This window comes from Vitis vinifera, chromosome 7 (assembly GCF_030704535.1).
Source record: "Vitis vinifera cultivar Pinot Noir 40024 chromosome 7, ASM3070453v1".
Classification (NCBI taxonomy): Eukaryota; Viridiplantae; Streptophyta; class Magnoliopsida; order Vitales; family Vitaceae; genus Vitis; species Vitis vinifera.
The window spans coordinates 8,060,009-8,078,893 of record NC_081811.1 but is presented as its reverse complement, the minus strand read 5'-3'; the positions used below and the strand labels follow the sequence as shown (position 1 = coordinate 8,078,893).

General features: G+C 37.8%; 1 protein-coding gene across 7 annotated transcripts in view; it reads left to right on the top strand.

Moving 5' to 3' along the window:
- The window catches only part of LOC100249696 (uncharacterized), a 105,668-nt gene that overhangs the window by 6,546 nt on the left and 80,237 nt on the right, over positions 1-18,885 (top strand). For all 7 annotated transcript variants that reach the window (XR_786247.3, XM_010654129.3, XM_010654128.3 and 4 more), the window contains 2 exons: positions 12,564-12,755; positions 13,309-13,392. Coding sequence is in view for 6 of the 7 variants with exons in the window: in XM_010654129.3 (XP_010652431.1) it covers positions 12,564-12,755; positions 13,309-13,392 (276 nt within the window). In the remaining variant the exon portion in view is untranslated. The remainder of the gene's footprint in view (positions 1-12,563; positions 12,756-13,308; positions 13,393-18,885) is intronic.

The following is an 18,885-nucleotide window of genomic DNA, read 5'->3' as shown; positions in this document are numbered from 1 at the left end:
AATCTTTCTGGACGTAAATGAACCATTACTAGATCACCTTTCTGAAACTGAATATATCATTGATATGCATCAGTGGCCTTTTTTATAGTTCTCCTTGTTGATTTTGATTTTTTCTCATACCCTTTCATGTATATCTCGTATGTGACTTGCAAATACATCACCATCTTAGCTGGTGTGGATAGAAGTAGGTAATGGTATAAGTTCTACAAGTTGCTTAGGTTTCAACCCATATGCCACTTCAAAAGGTGAATACCTAGTAATGCGATTAGTGGAACTGTTGAAAGCAAACTTAACTCGTGGCAAGACATTGTCCTAATTTCTCGACTAATTTCTCATAATGCATCTCAAAAGATTACCAAGGTTGCGATTGACAACTTCCGCTTGTCCATCAGTTTGATGATGAAAAGAACTTGAAAATTTTAATTTAGTACCTAGTTTGGCCCACAAGGTTTTCTAAAAATAGCTCATAAATTTGACATCATAATAAAAAACAATGGATTGTGGTAATCCATGCAATCGAACTACTTCTTTAAAAAACAAGGCAACAATATAAGGAGCATTCGAAACCTTCTTACGTGGGATAAAATGTGCCATTTTGGAAAATCTGTCAACCACAACAAATATAGAATCAAAGCCTCGTTGTGTCCTTGATAATCCAAGTACAAAATCCATGCTTAGGTTTTCTCAAGGTTTGGATGGAATTGGTAATGGTGTATATAACCCTGTATTTTGCTTTGAACCTTTTCCTACTTGACATGCTTGACATTGCTTGATAACCTTCCAAACATCCTGCTTCAAACTAGGCTAAAGAAGCGATCTTTCACCAAAGAAATGGTCTTATCTCATCCAAAATGTCCACCCAATGCCTCCATGAAGTTCCCATATGACATGATCATGTAAGGACATCCTTGGCAAGCATAAATGATTTTTATAGAACAGGTACCCCGCTAAAATTTGGAAATCAACATGTGTTGCTTTTGAACCACTCAAAAGCGAGAAGTAAACATCTCCAAAATCAGCATCATTGCCATAGTAATGCTTTAATTCTTCAAATCCAATGGTAGTGGCCGACATGTTTACTAAGAGAAGGGCCTTCTTACTAAGGGCATCGACTACTTATCAAAATCCTCTAGAAGCTTTTACCCAACCTTTGGCTTTACCATTTACTAGAATTGCAAAAGAGACGGAGGATAAACAACCTCTCGTCCAAGTCCTCCATATAGGACTGAAACCCTTCCTTTCAAGTACATGGTCTAGAAAGCCTCAATCTATGTGATCATAGGCCTTTTAAAATCAATCTTGAAAACTACCCCTTTTGCTCTAGACCGTTTTTTCTCATCCACTATCTCATTGGCTATCAAAATAATGTCTAAAATTTTCCTTCCTTGAACAAAAGCTCCTTGTGTGATATGGATAGTTTCATTGAGAACACTTGTGTAACCGCCCTGATAAGACTGTGGCTATGACCTTATACTAACAAGTGACTAGGTTGATAGGTCTAAAATTAGACATCCTTTTGGTTTGACTCTTTTTGGGCACTAAGGCAATGAAGGTGGCATTCGTGCTTTGATTAACTACCCCACTTCTATGAAATTCTGAGAACACCTTCATTCAATCCTCCTTAATCTCATCCCAACACTGTTGAAACATAGCAACAACAAAGCCATCAAGGCTAGGAGCTTTAACCTTATCTAACTGAAATATGACTTGATGAATCTTTTCTTCAATAAAAGCATATTCCAACCTAGTTGCACTCTTTGTCGAAATGGGTGACCAATCTAACCCTTATAACTTCCAAGATTTTCTAGGGGACTCACATATAGCTTCTTAAAAAATTGCAAAATCTCCACTAAAATGCTATTAATGTTATCTAGAATTGCTCCTTCTTCATTTTCCAAGGTCTTTATATACTTTCTGTTACGCTTATCATTAGCCACCTTATGGAAAAATTTAGAACTACAATCCCCTTCTTTTACCTACATCACCCTAGATTTTTGCCTCCAATGTACCTCCTCCCTTAATAGTAGCTTCCCCAACTCCCCTTTTAAAATGGCTCTTCTCTCGGAAAGCTTTGACGAAAGATTCCCTTCTTGCTTTAAAGCATCAATATTAGCAATATTAGTAAGGATGTTTTTCTTCCTTTCTTTTAACTCTCCAAAAGTCACCTTATTCCATTCTGTCAATTTGGATTTAACAAATTGTGACTTTCTCATAAACTTATGCCCTTCCCACCCATCGCACTAGAATTCTCTCTGTACTAGTAAAATAATCTTTGAATTCTTGACGGAGCAATCACATGTTTTCAAATCTAAAAGGAGTTGGTCCCCACTTGAATGGGTTGGTGTCTAAGACAATCGGGCAATGGTCCGACGTTAATCTAGGAAAAGCTTTTTGTAAACTCTGCGGAGAATTTTACTCCTACTCATTTGAGAAAAGGAATCTATCCAATTTCTTACACATCGAGACTTCTTGCATATTTGACCAAGTAAAAGATGTCAAAATATTGTGTGAATGGCCGAATACCTTGGCCTTGAGTTTTGTATATTATATATAGACTTTACAAGGATGCTTTACATGGAAAGCAAATAAAAGCAAATAAATTCCAACATGATTCTAGCCCTATACATGTAAACTATAATCTGTCAAATAATATATGCTAACTGTACAGAATAATAAATGGAGAAATAAGGAAACAATTGTGGGCTAAAATAAGGAAAGAAGGGTGGGTTAAATTAAGGAAAGAAGTGTGGACAGCTTGTGGGCTAAAATAAGGAAAGATGTGGACAGCAAGTGTGGGCTAAAATAAGGAAAGAAAGGACAGCAAAGCTGTCCTTTGACAGCCCCCCTCAAATTGATGCAGGTTGATCAACAAGCATCAATTTGCTACTTAGCAAGCAATGTCGATGACGAGGAAGAGCCTTGGTGAAGATATCAGCAATTTGTAAGTCAGTGGAAATATGTGGAAGAGTGATAACACGAGCTTCAAAGGCTTCACGGATAGAGTGACAGTCCACTTCAATATGCTTTGTGCGCTCATGATAGACAGGATTGGCTGTGATTTGAATAGCGCTTGTATTATCGGCATGTAGAGGTGTAGGATCGGTCTCAGAAAAATCTAACTCCGCAAGCAAACCTCGAAGCCAAATGATTTCAGAACAAGCAAGAGACATCGCCCGGTACTCAGATTCCGTAGATGACTTAGAGACTCTGTCTTGCTTCTTACTTTTCCAAGATATCAATGCATCACCTAAGAACACACACCAACCAGTGATGGAGCGACGGGTATCCGCACAACCAGCCCAATCAGCATCACTATAAGCAACAAGGCGAGTAGAATTGCCTGCAGGGAAGAACAAACCACGAGTAGAAGTGCCTTGAACATAGCGTATGATCCTACGAACAGCAGCCAAATGAAGATGACGAGGAGTCTGAAGGAACTGGCTGACTTGCTGTACAGCAAAAGAAATGTCCGGTCTAGTAATGGTGAGATAAACAAGGCTACCCACCAACTTCCTGTATAAACTGGGATCAGCAAGTAAGTCGCCCTCCTCTTTGCGAAGCTTGACATTTAATTCCATGGGAGTATCAACAGAAGTAGCCCCTTGTAGACCAGCTGTAGCCACCAAGTCACTCGCATACTTATGTTGATTGAGGGAAATACCAGAGGGACTATGATGCACCTCAAGACCAAGAAAATATGTGAGAGACCCAAGATCTTTCATATGAAAGGACTCGGAGAGATGAGTTTTGAGCTGACTAAGTAAAGCAGAATCGGAACCAGTGATCACAATATCATCAACATAAACCAAAAGAACAACAATACCCATGTCTGATTTCCGAAGAAACAAGGAAGTGTCGTACTTGCTCTGCCTGAATGAAAATTGTAATAAAGTGGTGCGGAATTTATCAAACCAGGCCCTCGGAGCCTGTTTGAGACCATAAAGAGAGCGACGAAGCTTACACACATGTGAAGTCGGAGAGGGAAACAATCCCGGGGGTGGCTTCATATAAATACACTCTTTAAGATCCCCATGAAGAAAAGCATTTTTTACATCCATCTGATGTAGTGGCCAATCACTGGAAGCAGCAAGAGCTAGAATCGTACGAACAGTAGTCATTTTAGCCACAGGAGCAAAGGTCTCTTCATAATTGACACCATATTCCTGATTATTCCCAAGTGCAACAAGCCGAGCTTTGTAACGATCCAAACTTCCATCAGATCGGACCTTGACTGAGTAAACCCATTTGCAACCCAGAGGAACAATAGTGGGAGGACAGGGCTGAATGTCCCAAGTGTGATTGGCCTCTAGAGCGGCAATTTCTTCCTGCATAGCTTGTCGCCAACAATCATGCTTAGCAGCATGTGAGTAGCATGTGGGAATATCAAATTTGGACAATGCAGCAGTAAGGGCTGAAATAGAATTGCCAGAACTGGAAGAGGGAAATCCATACCTATTCGGAGGTACAGACACTCGAGAAGAGCGACGTACTGAAGGTGCTGCAACTGACTGCATCTGGAGCATGGTAGGATCAGATATCGGGTGAGCCACCGAAAGAGACTGTGGGCGGGAGCGTCTTGTATACACAATACCTGGTTGAAAGCGAGAGCTGACTGGATGAAGATCTGAGAACTGTTGCTCAAAGGAGGGAAGGACCACAGTAGAAGAGGATGACACAGTAGAAGAGGATACAGGAAAGAAATGTTGATTTTCAAAGAAAATAACATTCCTAGAAATACGTGTACGATGTAATGTAGGATCATAGCAAACAAATCCCTTTTGACACATATTATATCCTAAGAAAGCACATCGAACAGATTGAGCAGATAATTTATGTCGCTCATGAGGAGGTAAATGAACAAAGCATACACAACCAAAAATACGAAGGTGATCATAACTAGGTTGCTTAGCAAATAAGCGGAAATAGGGAGACTCCATATGTAGGACTTGAGAAGGTAAACGATTAATCAAGTGAGTAGCAGTTTTTAGAGCCTCTACCCAAAACATGGATGGAACAGAAGATTCTAACAAGAGAGTACGTACCACATTTAAAAGATGACGATTTTTGCGTTCGGCAACTCCATTTTGTTGAGGAGTAGAGGGACATGAACGTTGATGAATAATACCCTTAGAAGCCAAGAATGCTTGAAACTCAGTAGACAAATACTCACCACCGGAATCTGTGCGTAATGTCTTAATAGAAGTAGAAAATTGATTGTCAACATACGCTAAAAACTCAGTGAAAGTACGAAAGACCTCAGATTTAGAGCGAAGAAAGTAGACCCAAGTAAATCTGCTATGATCATCAATGAAAGTCACATAATATTTAAATTTCTCATATGAACTAATCGGGGAAGGTCCCCAAACATCACTATGGATAAGATCAAAGCAGTGAGATGCTCTACTTGCATGCAAAGGGAAGGGAAGAGTTTTACTTTTACCAAGTTTGCAAGAATCACACTCAAGAGATAAAGAATAACGATCCTTATTACCAGGTAAATCAGAGTTCAATACATGAGATAAGATCTGAGTATTGGGATGGCCTAAACGACGATGCCACACCATACTAAGATCTGAAACATTATTACAAGCAAAAGACTTAATAGAAGAAAGTGGAGAAAAATCTGGAACAGGTAAAAATAGTGGAAACAAGCGCCCCACTTTAGGTCCCTTTGCGATCGGCTTCCCCGTTACCTGGTCCTGCACAACACAACCATTACCAGAAAAATTAACAGCACAATTGTTATCAACTAATTGGCCAACTGAAATAAGATTCGTGGAGAGCTGAGGAGCAAGAAACACATCAGTGAACTTAGAAGAGGCATCACCAATAGCAGCTATGGGCAAAGAGCTGCCATTGGCAGTCTGAATGGAAGATTGACCAGCGTAGGGCCGAACATGACACAAAGCGGTGGGATTATTAGTCATGTGATTAGAGGCCCCCGAGTCCACGTACCAGAGTTTAGTAGAATTGTTACCTTGAAACCCCATTGCTGATAATGCTGAAATTAACATCTGTTGCACCATTTCTGGGGTGCAGTAATCTGGTGCAGGAGGTGCAGGAACAGAGCACGCAGTTGAAGGAGAGTCGTGTGTTGCAGAAGTTGCTATAGGAGGGACAATAACCGAAGTCTGAAATGCTTGGGCCTGACGATTCTGGGGGCGAATACGACATTCTTTGATAATGTGACCCTTCTTCTTGCAATAAGAACAAAACTTCTTAGGGCAAGTGGCAGCAATATGCCCATATTCTTTGCAGCAAAAACACTGCAAGTTTTTAGAATGCATAGGTGGTCCGCGTCCTTGGGCAGCATAAGCTACAGTTGCCGTCCCGGAACTGCCATGAGATTGCTCCAAAATAGCTTGAGTACTAAGGCGTTGCTCTTCGCGAAGTAACTCACCAAAACAAATATCAAGAGAGGGAACAGGAGATCTATTCAGTAAAGAGGAGCGGACAGATTCATATTCCGGACGTAGTTTCATAAGAAACTGATCACGCCGGGTAGTCGCGTGAATAGTCTGAATAGTTGAGAGAGCGGCAATAGGAACATCCGTTGTAACCAAATCAGCATATTCATGCCAAAGAGTCAGAAATGCCGAGTAGTAGTCCTGGATGGAAAGACTACCATGTTGAAACATGGCAATCGCATGTTCTAATTGAAAGCGACGAGCATCGTTATCCTGATGATAGACTTTCTTCAAATAAGCCCACATAGATTGAGCGGAGCGATGGGGCCGCAAGTGGGTGACAATATGAGGCTCCACTGAACCAAGAAGCCAAGACATGATGCGTGCATCAAGCACAACCCATGAAGGAGAAAACCCAACAGCCTGAGATTTTTCAAAAGTGGATGGTTTTTCAACATCCGTGCCATCAATATGACCCCAAAGGTCTTTTCCCTTGAGAAAAAGTTCAAACTGAAATGCCCAGGTAGAATAATTTGTGCCTGTAAACTTAACACACAGAGGTGCGGAATCCATAGAAAATAAATAGAACCCGAGACAAAAGGATTGACCAAAAAAAATCCCAGAAGAAAACTGACCCACGATGTGATCAACACAGACTTGACCGAAAGACACGAGAGGCACTTCCGAAACCGAAAAGACAGAAAAGAATTTGAGGGAAGAAAAATTAGCAACCTTGCTCTGATACCATGTCAAAATATTGTGTGAATGGCCGAATACCTTGGCCTTGAGTTTTGTATATTATATATAGACTTTACAAGGATGCTTTACATGGAAAGCAAATAAAAGCAAATAAATTCCAACATGATTCTAGCCCTATACATGTAAACTATAATCTGTCAAATAATATATGCTAACTGTACAGAATAATAAATGGAGAAATAAGGAAACAATTGTGGGCTAAAATAAGGAAAGAAGGGTGGGTTAAATTAAGGAAAGAAGTGTGGACAGCTTGTGGGCTAAAATAAGGAAAGATGTGGACAGCAAGTGTGGGCTAAAATAAGGAAAGAAAGGACAGCAAAGCTGTCCTTTGACAAAAGAAACATTCCTTAAAGGGGAATCAATTAACTCACATTCTCTTATGAAGTCATCAAAATGTCTCATACTAGGTGTTAACCTAGAGTCACCCAATTTCTTTGAACTTCTCCTTACGACATTAAAATTCCCCCACAAATACCAATTCGAGTAAGTCAAACAAAAAAGATCCAATAGCTCTTGCCAAAAGTCTCTCCTAAGAGTGGTGTTGTTTGATCCATAAATAGAAGTAAGCGAAAAAGACCTTGCTTCATCTCTCAAGAACCTAATTGTAATTGAAAATAAGCCTAATACTACCTCTTCACCGTTAAGCTTTCTTGAATCCCAAACTATCAAAACCCCACTTGAAGCCCCACAAGCTGCAAGGAAGGCCTAAACCTTTTTCCTAACTAACCAAACACTCCCCACAAACCTCCTATCACAAACCCCCTTTTTTGTTTTCTAAAGCATCACAATTTCCGGATTCTCTTTCCTAAAAAAAATCTATAATCACCCTTCTCTTATTTCTGGAACCCAAACCTCAAATATTCTAATTGATAATCCTCATAACAAGACTTCTTTATCCCCAACCTCCTAGTTAACCAAGGAAGGCCTGTACTTTTGCTTAACATACACCTTATCTGTCACTGTTGTTCTATTATTCCCTGAAGGTGTAATGTTTTGATGGCACTAAACTAACTTAACATTCATAGAGGGCAGAATTGAGAGAGCCTTAGCCATTTTAATAAGGGAAAGGCCCTCTAAGAAAAAACCTTCTCTAGCCGGGCAGTCTGATTCTGGGATACGAGACTTATCAGGGACGTTAGTTGCAGTCTTAAAGAAGGCAGTACCCTCAGGCACTTGGTTTCATCAAGCTAAATGGGACTCCACAACTTTAGGATTGGGATTGCCAACAACACACCCGTGTGACACTCCATCCCCATTTTTTCTTTAAATTCACAACAGGTGAGAGTGGGAGAACAAATAGAGGCTGAGAATGTTGCATTGAATTGGGTAGAGACTTGAGGATATAAGACAAATAAAGAGGATGTAAGAAAAGGGGGAAGGGACCAAAAACAAAGGAATGAGGGAAATGAGCCAAACCACAAACCCCGTTCAAAGTTAGCCCCTCTGCTTTGGAAAGTGACCTAGAAGAAGAGGCCAAGACAAAGGAACCATTTTGATAAGATCCTCCACTTCCCTCAACCTCACCTCTGTCTAAAGTGTTAGAATCAAGGCCAACATCCACCTTCCCTCCTCGTTGGATAACTTCCTCTGCTAAGGTCTTTCGCCGATTAGGACTTTAGCTCATACCCACGCATGGTTTGTTGACATTGCACCACCTTCTAAAAGAATCTGTGAAGCCCTATGGTCAATTTCTTGGTGTGGAAAAGAGCCTTTAATCGTTTTAGGCAAGCTTCTACTTCTAAGCCCTTGTCGTCATCCATGCTTAGAAGGGCAAGTTCTCAATCCTCGACCTAGCACCTTCTTCAACTTGGAAAAAGGATCATGGTCTTCAAGTAGAGATGGAGAAGTTCTTTCAAGGCTCAGAAAATGTATTGAGCCCAATTTGTCTTCAGGTAAACTTTCAACCCGTTTAAGGTCCATATCAAGGGAAAAACCCCCTTTGGTTCCACCACTAATTTTAGCTTGGTCCAAACATGTGTCCACCACAACCTTGGAGTCAAGAACTAAGTTGGCCTGATCCTCCCTCCCAATCGTTCTAGCCCATGACCTTTCCTTAGAGCAGAATTGGGCCTTATCCCCTAATAGGCCTCTTGCATATGAACCCTCATGGACATGAGCCCAGTCTGTAACATCATTTGAATTCAAATTCAAAAGGGGAGAGTGTGGATAGCAATTGTTCTCCACACAACTCCTTTTGCCATGTGTCTCCTTCACTGCTTCCGTTTGCAGCATTTGTTCCCCTAGAAAACTGCCACGTGAGCCACTCTGAAGCGACTTGCTGCTAATAAGAAGCAACCTGCAGCTTGTACTTAAGGAAGACTTGTTCCTCTTCTGAGTCAACTCATCCCATCCGACCTGCTTTTCTGTGTCATCTTCAACTACTGCAACTAAAACAATAAACATCCACCCCCCATCCTCCACCTCAATCAATCCTTGCAAAACAATATGCACCTTCATTTCTACTCTAACCCTTGCCTTTGAGAGATCAAACAACAATGTTCGCTAGTCTATCTCTACCACCGTTCCCCAAGACTCCAAAATTTTCTTCAAGTGCTCCTCGGACCACAAATGGAAAGGCAAACCCCATAACTTAACCCACCCTCTTCTGAATTTATCCAAAACCACCGAGTTTTCCCTTGGGAACCGTCTTCTCAGAGAAATTGAAGGTCCACCTTTTATCCTTAGTGCATCTAAATCATGTAAGAATGAAGCCTACTCAACTTTTTCAACAAAAAATAATCATTTCCTATTCGTGAAAGGAGATATGGACACCATGCCTTTTTGGCCCAACAATCTAGTTATAGAATGCCTCACCTCAGCACAATCAACAATAGAACAAGGGCATTCGCATATCACTTCTCTCGCCCATCTCCTAACTGGAACAACACCTTTTCTCCTTGGCCCTTCCTTTTTGACTACGCTCACAAAGGATCGGTTCAAAGGGCCCACCTTGCTAAAAAAGGTAGAACAAAGTTACCTTTCTTTAATGCTTTAACTTCTTTGGTGGTACCTCCATTAAGGATAAGATCACCTGTTTTAACTTATCCCAATCTTTGCCTTTTTCACCCTTAGGGATTATCAAGAGAGTCATCTTTCTGTGAGAAGCAAACTCCGAAATTCTGAGAAATCTACCACAATTATTGAAACTCACTTCCAAAATATGAACCCTGGTCTTTCCTCTATATTTCTTATTGAAGCCCATGCAACATTCCAACTCAATATCTTTTCCTAGATGCTTGAGTAACCATCTAACCTCTTTGTTCTCAAAGCTTAAAGAAATAGCACCTCTGTGTAATTCTGACACCGAGATCCAAGTTCTTCCAAGCTCACATTCCAAATTTACCTAGAAAGATTTCCTTTCCACCCTACACAATCCTATTTTTATGGAGAATCTAGGTTTGCTTAGCTAATTTTTGTTCTGCCATCAATTTGTATTTAGTAATGAAAGCTATTACCATGGAATTCATATCTTCATCATTATAGAGATTATAAAGGCTAGAAAGCCTTTCTTGTGGCATATCATGCATGGTTGTAGCATTCCACCATGAAAATTCTAGGAAACCAATGGACCCATTTATCCACTCCCTTAAATTCTAATTAATTCATATTATTAATTTATCACACATTTAGTATACTTTTCAGGCAAGGGAATAGAAGGAATTAGAATCAGAATTAGGAATTCCATTGAAGTGTTTAGAAAACTATTATAAAACAGAATGAATATGATTCCCTTTGAACTGTTTACTACCCATGAAAGAAGCAAAAGAAACTATATAATTGCACCATACCGCTCTTGTATATATATATATATATATTTAGATTTATAATTGTAGAGAAAGAATATATTAAGTGGATGTGTAAAAGTATCAAACCCCTTTTGAACTTACTGTATTTTTCTTTTATAATTTTCTTTAATTAAATAGATTTTAGGTAAAAAGACTTCTGTACTTAATTTATAATCTGTAACTATTTGTGAAACTAAAGAAATTTAATTTATTTCCCCTTAATTATTAATAAAATATATTAAAAACCAAATATAAAAGTATATCCATTTTTATTAATAAAGAATAGAATTTTATTTAGGACACAAATCAACATAGGTTTAATTTTTTTTTTTCTAGTGGGATCTTTTCTTTCCATTCTTTTTTTTTTCTTTTTTTCTTTTTATTGGAAACGATGATTCATTGAAAGTGAATTAAAAGAAGAAACTAGGATGGGCAATATGTCATAGGAAAGTACCAAACAGAAAACACTAGGGAAAGAAAACGTTAAACTAACAAAAGCTATGGGGGCCTTGTTTTATATCTTTATTTAAACTCCATTTTGCACCCAAACGGAAACTGAATATTGTTTATATCAAGCATTCAACAACATGCCTGAATCACCAGATAGGGAACCAACCTGAATCCATTATGCGCTTGATGAAGAGGTATGGATCTTCTTAGGCTGTAGAGGGGTATCCACCTTTCTTAGTCTCTCTGACGATGGGAACGGGAGAGAGCGGATTCTATTCTTATTCAAAAGATGTGATCTCAAGAACAGACACTTAGCCTTATATTTATACCCTCTATGCCTTAGGGACCATACCCTTTGGACTATTGGGCCTCGCGAGTCTTAGGCCCATCATCTAAGACCCGTTATGGCTCTGGGCTCTACACATGAGGTGGCCCATACTCTAGATCAAATAGAAATCATATATATATATGGATAGCTAAATCCTGAACAATGGTTAATATGATGTGGGTCCACATTTATTCTAACAGGCCTTACAAGGATCCTTAGAACATTTAAACTCAAAGAGGCATGAAATCCCCTAAGAAACTTCTACAAACAAGACACATTGGTTAGCCTACTAATTTGCTATTTGGTTAACCAATGGAGAATTCCAAGTACTGATTTGAGTCTTGGTATTGAATTTTCTTATTATTGCAACTAGAATGGAAGAATAGATTGCTGGCTTTTTTCCCTATGCATGTGATCATATTCCTTGTAATGCTCTAACAGAGTTCCAAGTTATGTTTTATTCATGAATAAATTGCTCTAAAGCTTTTCTTTTTATTAATGATTCAACAAATTGATCATATATTCTTACCTCGTATGCTCCAATTCTCATTTAAAGTATACATATGAGTTGCTACTCATAAAAAAAAAAACATAAATATGAGTTGCTATTTTTAAGTTTTAAAATTGATATTGCTTGTTCTTATCATGCTTTCTTCTAGTTATATTTTTTGGGCTTATTTTTTAGCTTTAAAATTGATATTGCTTGTTCTCATTATTCTTTCTTCTAATTATATTTTTTGGGCTTATTATTTGACTCAAATTATAATAAAGTCATACCAAGCGATATATTTAATTTTGCTTATTCAAATAACTCATGTGAGAATCCTATTGTAGGATAATACAAACTATCAGGAGCCTACGTCACTTTTTGAGCACTTTATTATTGTGGGTCTTCATTCAGATGCTAACCTCAACATTGTGGAGGATGCATTTGCCAAAAGGAAGAAGTGGGAGTCAGATATGGCACAATCTGAAGTAGATTTGAAAGAGCAATGGGGGCCTTCAATTCCAACACTAGAGCCTCAGGTTGATTGCTTGATTAAGTGAATTCTTTTCTTGTATAGGTTGATGCTTTGATTCTTTCAAAGTCACCCTCATCTACTATGATGCAAATATACATTAAGTTGGTTTTTTACTTTTTTAGAGTTTTCCTTATGGGTCTCCCTCATCTATTTGTTTGTTATTTCTCTTTAGAGTTTTCTTAATTAATATTTCAATAGATTTTAGTTTGCTTCCAAATCTCTATTTAACTATAAAATTTATGGATGATTCACTTTTGATTGAAAATAAAGGCTCTACTATATTGTAGTAGGGAAGGTTTTTCTTTCATATTTTTTTGTTCCAAATTTTAGTGATATTTTGACTTAGAGCATTGGTAGAGTGCTCGTGTGTTTGCTTCACTAGACTTGTGGATTATGCATCAATAGATTTACTTAAAGTTCCCTTGTTTTCTTGGTTGAGATTGATAATGTTATAAATATTTTTCTTCTTTTGTGGTCCTCTTTTATGTGGCTTCTACATTATTGTTATTGATTTTTTATTTTTTATTTTTGTTTCCTTTCTTTTTTCCCATCTACAGATACTTTTTAAATATCCTCCTGGGAAGAAGTTAGCTCTTCGTATGAAGGATTTAGTTGCCTTCTGTTTTCCTGGAGGCATCAAGGTTTAATGCTTCCACTTCCTTGTGATACTATGATCATTTACAATTCTAGATTACATTTATTGTGTTTTCTGTCGTATTTCTGCTATACAAATTAAAATAAAATGGGAGCTTCTACTTCTTATGCACACAATGTTTGAAATTTTTTGTTCTTTTCCTGAAATTTAAGTCAAAATTAGGATTTCGGCCACCTTGAAAAGGAGATTGTGGGAATTATTTTATTGTCAAATAATTGTTAAAATATTGGATAATATCGTCTAAACATCAACATTATATCAATGTCAAATTATAAACATGTGATTTCATCATTTTGTTATGATATATTGCAGATATTTACGTAATTTTCCCTTGATTTTGATGATTTTTGTGCAATTTTCTCCTTAAAAATTGTTAGTTTTTTGGGCTGAAAAATGGTGCGCATAAGTAGAGTCGAATCCATGCCTTTTACAAAATAAGAAGAGACTATGATACCATGCCAAATTTGAACTAATACATATTTTTTCCCCAAAATATATGATGAAAAACAATTTCCTGTATTCTTTACATTCTGTTTTACAATATATATATATACACAAAGAATGACTTACAAGATGCCTTAAATTAGGCTACCTATAAAAAGAGAATCCTTAAAATCAAGCAATCTGATTGCAAGAGTCCTATATGGAATTTACCCAAGGTTCCTATATGGAATTTACTTAGATTCTTGGTACAAGAATCATGGGTCAGATTTTACAATAAAGGAAAAATATGTAGGAGAAATTAGATATATATGGAAGAAAATTAATTATTAATTTCTTGGCCTATTCTTCTCACTCCCCCCTCAAGATGGTGAGAAAATGTTTTGCATTCTCAACTTATCTAAGATTGTATAAAAAGTTGAACTTGGTAGGTCCTTAGTTAATATATCTGCCAACTGTTTAGAAGAGGGAGGGGACATATAGAATGCAAATCAATTCGTTGTTAAGTTTTTCTTTGATTAAATGCCGATCTATCTCCACATGCTTGGTTTGATCATGATGAACAAAGTTATGAGATATATTTATAGGAGTTTGGTTATCACAATATAACTTTATGGGTCCTTTCAAACTGATGCCAAGGTTAGTGAGAATGATCTTTATCTAGAGTAGTTCACAAATCCCTTGAGCTATGGCCCTAAACTTAGCTTCTGCACTAGATCTAGCCTCCATTGGTTGCTTTTTGCTTCTTCAGGTAACTAGATTTCCTCTTAAGAAGGTTCAATATCTAGTAGTTAACCTTCCATCGACAATTGATCCAGTCTAATCAGCATCACTATAAGTTTCCAATTCCATATTTCCTATCTTCTGAAATAAGATTCACTTGCCTAGTGTAAACTTTAGGTAACATAGGATTCTATATATTGCCTCCATGTGAGATTCATGTAGTGAATGCATGAATGGGCTTACCATAGCTACAACATATGCAATGTTTGGTCAAGTGTGAGATAAATAAATTAATTTTCTTGCCAATATTTGATAGAGGTTGCGGTCTACCATGTTATCCTCTATTTTTCCTTTGAATTTATGATTTTGCTCAATCAGAGTCTCTACTAGTTTGCATCCAAACATTCGTGTTTCCCTTAGCAAATCAAGGATATATTTTTGTTGGGAAATAAATATTCCCCCTTTTGAACGAGCCACTTCAATCCTAAGGAAATATTTTAGACTCCTTAGATCCTTCATTTCAAATTCATTAGATAGATAAGTTTTTAGGCTTTGAATTTCCCCCTCATCATTTCCAATAATAATAATGTTATTCGCATAAACTATCAAGGGAATCAATTTACAAGAGGAGTTTTGTTTGATAAACAATGTGTGGTCCCCTTGGTTTTGATGGTAGTTTATTTTTATCATTGATTTTGTAAATCTCGCAAACCATGCTCTTGGAGATTGTTTAAGTCCATAAAGAGACTTCTTAAGTTTGTAGACTTTGTTCTCCTAAGCCTTGTCACCAAACCCTAGTGGAGTGTCCATGTATACCTCTTGTTCTAATTCACCATATAAGAAAGCATTCTTCACATCAAATTGCTGCAAGGGCTAATTAAGATTAGCGGCTAAAGATAATAGAATACAAATAGTGTTCATTTTTGCTTCTGGTGCAAAGGTCTCTTGGTAGTCAATACCCTAAGTTTGGATGAATCCCTTATCTACCAATCTAGACTTATACCTTCCTATTATCTCATCAGCCTTGTATTTAATTGTGAAAATCCACTTATAACCTACTATTTTCTTCCCTTTGTGAAGCTCAGCCATATTCCAAGTCTCATTTTTTTTTCAAGGCTTGCATCTCCTCATTAATTGCTTTCCTCCAATTCTCATCTCTAAATGCCTCTTGGATTGTGCTTGGAATTTCAATGAAAGACATTTGGGTAGTAAAGGCTCGGTATGTAGATGATAAATGATGTAATAAGGTAAAATTTGAAATAGGATGCTGAGTGCATTTTCTAGTGCTTTTCCTCAATGTGGTGTGCCAATACAAATCATTATAAACACTAGAATGAGTATTTTCATTACCTAATTCAAGATTAGATGATGGGATATGAGAGGATACTATAGATTTTCCTTCCTTGAATACACTTTTAGTTTGGAGGTATTTGTTGGCAGCATGTGTTCCATTTCTTTGAGCTGATTCTCAAGTTCATTGGCTGGAATTTCGGTGAGCAAATTTTCTACAATTAACTCTTCATTGGAAATCTATTGGAATTTCTTATGTTCACTAGCTGATTCATTAGAGGAATCCAAGGCTGGAACATTTGAAACAATAGGGAGTGTTGGTGCAAAATCTAAAAATTCTGGGGCTGAAACATCTTGGACAGTAGGGGAACTTGATGTGTTTGAGGTAGAGACATTTGACACATTAATCGGTTGTGGATGGACACCCCTACCATTCTCATCATTCCTAGGAAAAATTCTTGACAGCTTATTTTCCATTCCTCCAATCTCCCCTTGAAGATAAGTGTGTGTGAAATATGGTTAACTCTCAAAGAAGGTAACATCCGTGGTGATATATGACCTTTTTATGGGTGGCTGGTAGCATTTATATCCCTTTTGATTGGAAGAATATCCAGGGAAGACACGCCTAAGAGCTCTTGTGTCAAGTTTGTCTCTAGATTGCTTGGGAATGTGAATGAAAGATACAAGCCCAAATATTTTGGAAGGAGGTGTTCTAATACCCTTAAAGTTAGGAAAAGACTTTGAAAGTGCATCAACAAGGTATTTAAAGTCTAAGACTTGAGAAGACATTCAATTTATTAAAAATGTAGCATTCAAAACGGCTTCCCCCCAACATGTTTTTGAGACATTCATTTGAAAAAGTAAAGACTTAGTAACTTCCAAGAGATGTCCGTTTTTCCTCTCTGCTACCCCATTTTGTTGTGGGGTGTCTGCACATGAAGATTGATGTACAATACCTTCATTTTGGAGATAGGTGACAAGATTATGGTTGAAGTATTCCCTCCCATTATCTGATCTTAAGGTATGAATTTTGGTTCCAAATTGAAAAATGGAATTAACTTCCGATTTGGATTTTAAAAGATAAACCCAAGTAGTATGAGTGTAGTCATCAACGAAGGTAACAAACCATCTAAAACCCAAAATGTTTGGAATTGTAGAGGGTCCCCAAACTTCAGTATGCATTAAACTAAAAGGAGAGGTTGCCTTTTTATTTCTTATTGGAAATGGCACACGATGATGTTTTGTAAGCTCACAAACCTCATAATGAGGATCATGGGATTTAGTTTTACCAAAAAAATGTGGGAAACATTTTTTCCAAGATGAAGAAAGGTGGGTGTCCCAACTGTTAGCCATATTTGATAAACCTTTTAGGGATTGTAGGTGGTAATAAGAGCTTGTGGGATAGAATCACCAATCTTTCAATGTGTATTGAGGTAGTAGAGTCCACCTTTCTTCTCACCATGCCTAATCATCCTCCCCGTTATCTAGTCATGAAAAACACAATGGGAAGGGGTAAATGTTACAAAATAATTCAATCTTTAGTGATTTTACTGACAGAAAAAAGATTACACAACAAGTTTGGAACATGTAACACATTTTGCAAAGTCAAAGAAGTAGTGATAGAGGCTATCCCTTGACCAATTATGGAAGAAAAAGTGTCATCAACAACCTTTACTTTTGGCCTACTTGAAATATTGAATAATTGGGAAAAAAAAAATGGAGTGATTGGTCATATGGTTAGTAGCATCAGAATCATTGATCCAAATGCTTGATAAACAATCCTTGAAGGCACTTAAAGCTTTGATATTACGTGTTTGGACGAAAAAGCATGAGGTAGTTTTTGCAGTGGGAATTTCAACATGTGTGTTAAGTTGGTCAAGAAGTGTTTTCAGCTTTTCATTTTTTTGATAAGTAAAGCAAGATATATTAATGAAGAGGCAGAAAGTTACAAGTATACAGGGGGTATACTAAGCAACAACCCCCTCTCAAAGCCAAAAAAACAACAAAGCTCACCACCCCTTAGTTGGACGCCAACCATTCCAGAAACCCTATAAGGGACACACGCTCCTCACTAATATACAATCTAGCCCAGCTCCACAAACTACAAACAAAAGAATTGTTAAGCTTTTGGATATCTAACACTCCCCCCCTAAAAGCTAGCCTATTTCTTTCCTTTCAAACCGTCCAAAAAATACACAACGGAATGAATTTCCATATCTTTTTCCTTTTCTTTCCCACAAAAGGGCCTCTCTAGCTAGTTAAGACCTCCTTTACAGTTTCTGGAAAGACTCACTGCACACCTGATGACCCAAGAACAATATCCCACAGAACTCTGACTACTATACAATGAATAAGAATATGATTTACAGTTTCTTCTTCACAACCACATAGAAAACAACAATTAGGAAACTGCCATCCTCTTTTCTGAAGTCTATCAAGAGTGAGCACCCTCCCCCATGTAGACTCCCAAGCATAGAATGCAACCTTGGTTGGTACTGAATCCACCCAAATGCATCTAGAAGGAAAAACAATATCATTGGGTCTGGCCACCAATCTATAGGCTTCTTTGACCCTAAATTTGCCATTCCTTCCTCCCTTCCAACAGACTGAATCTTCCTCCATAGAAGGCTTGTAATCCCTCAGAACATGCAACAAGTTCCCTATCATATCCATCTCTCAATCATTAAAGTCCCTCAAAAATCTTAGATTCCACCCCCCTTGACCAAAATTTTGATCCCACATCTCCTCCACCGTCGCATTCCTATGAGCAGCCATAGCAAATAGGTGGGGGAAGATTTGGGACAGCCTTGTACCCTTACACCAAACATCAGTCCAAAAATTGATTTTGCTTCCCTTCCCAACTATGAACCCCATGTTATCCCAACACCAATCAGTTTCCTTCCATATTTCCTTCCACACCCCCACGCCGAAAGCCCCATAAGCCCTCTTTGCTCTCCAACCATGACCCTCTTGCCCATATTTCGCTGTTATCACTTGCTTCCAAAGATCATCTTTATCATAAGCA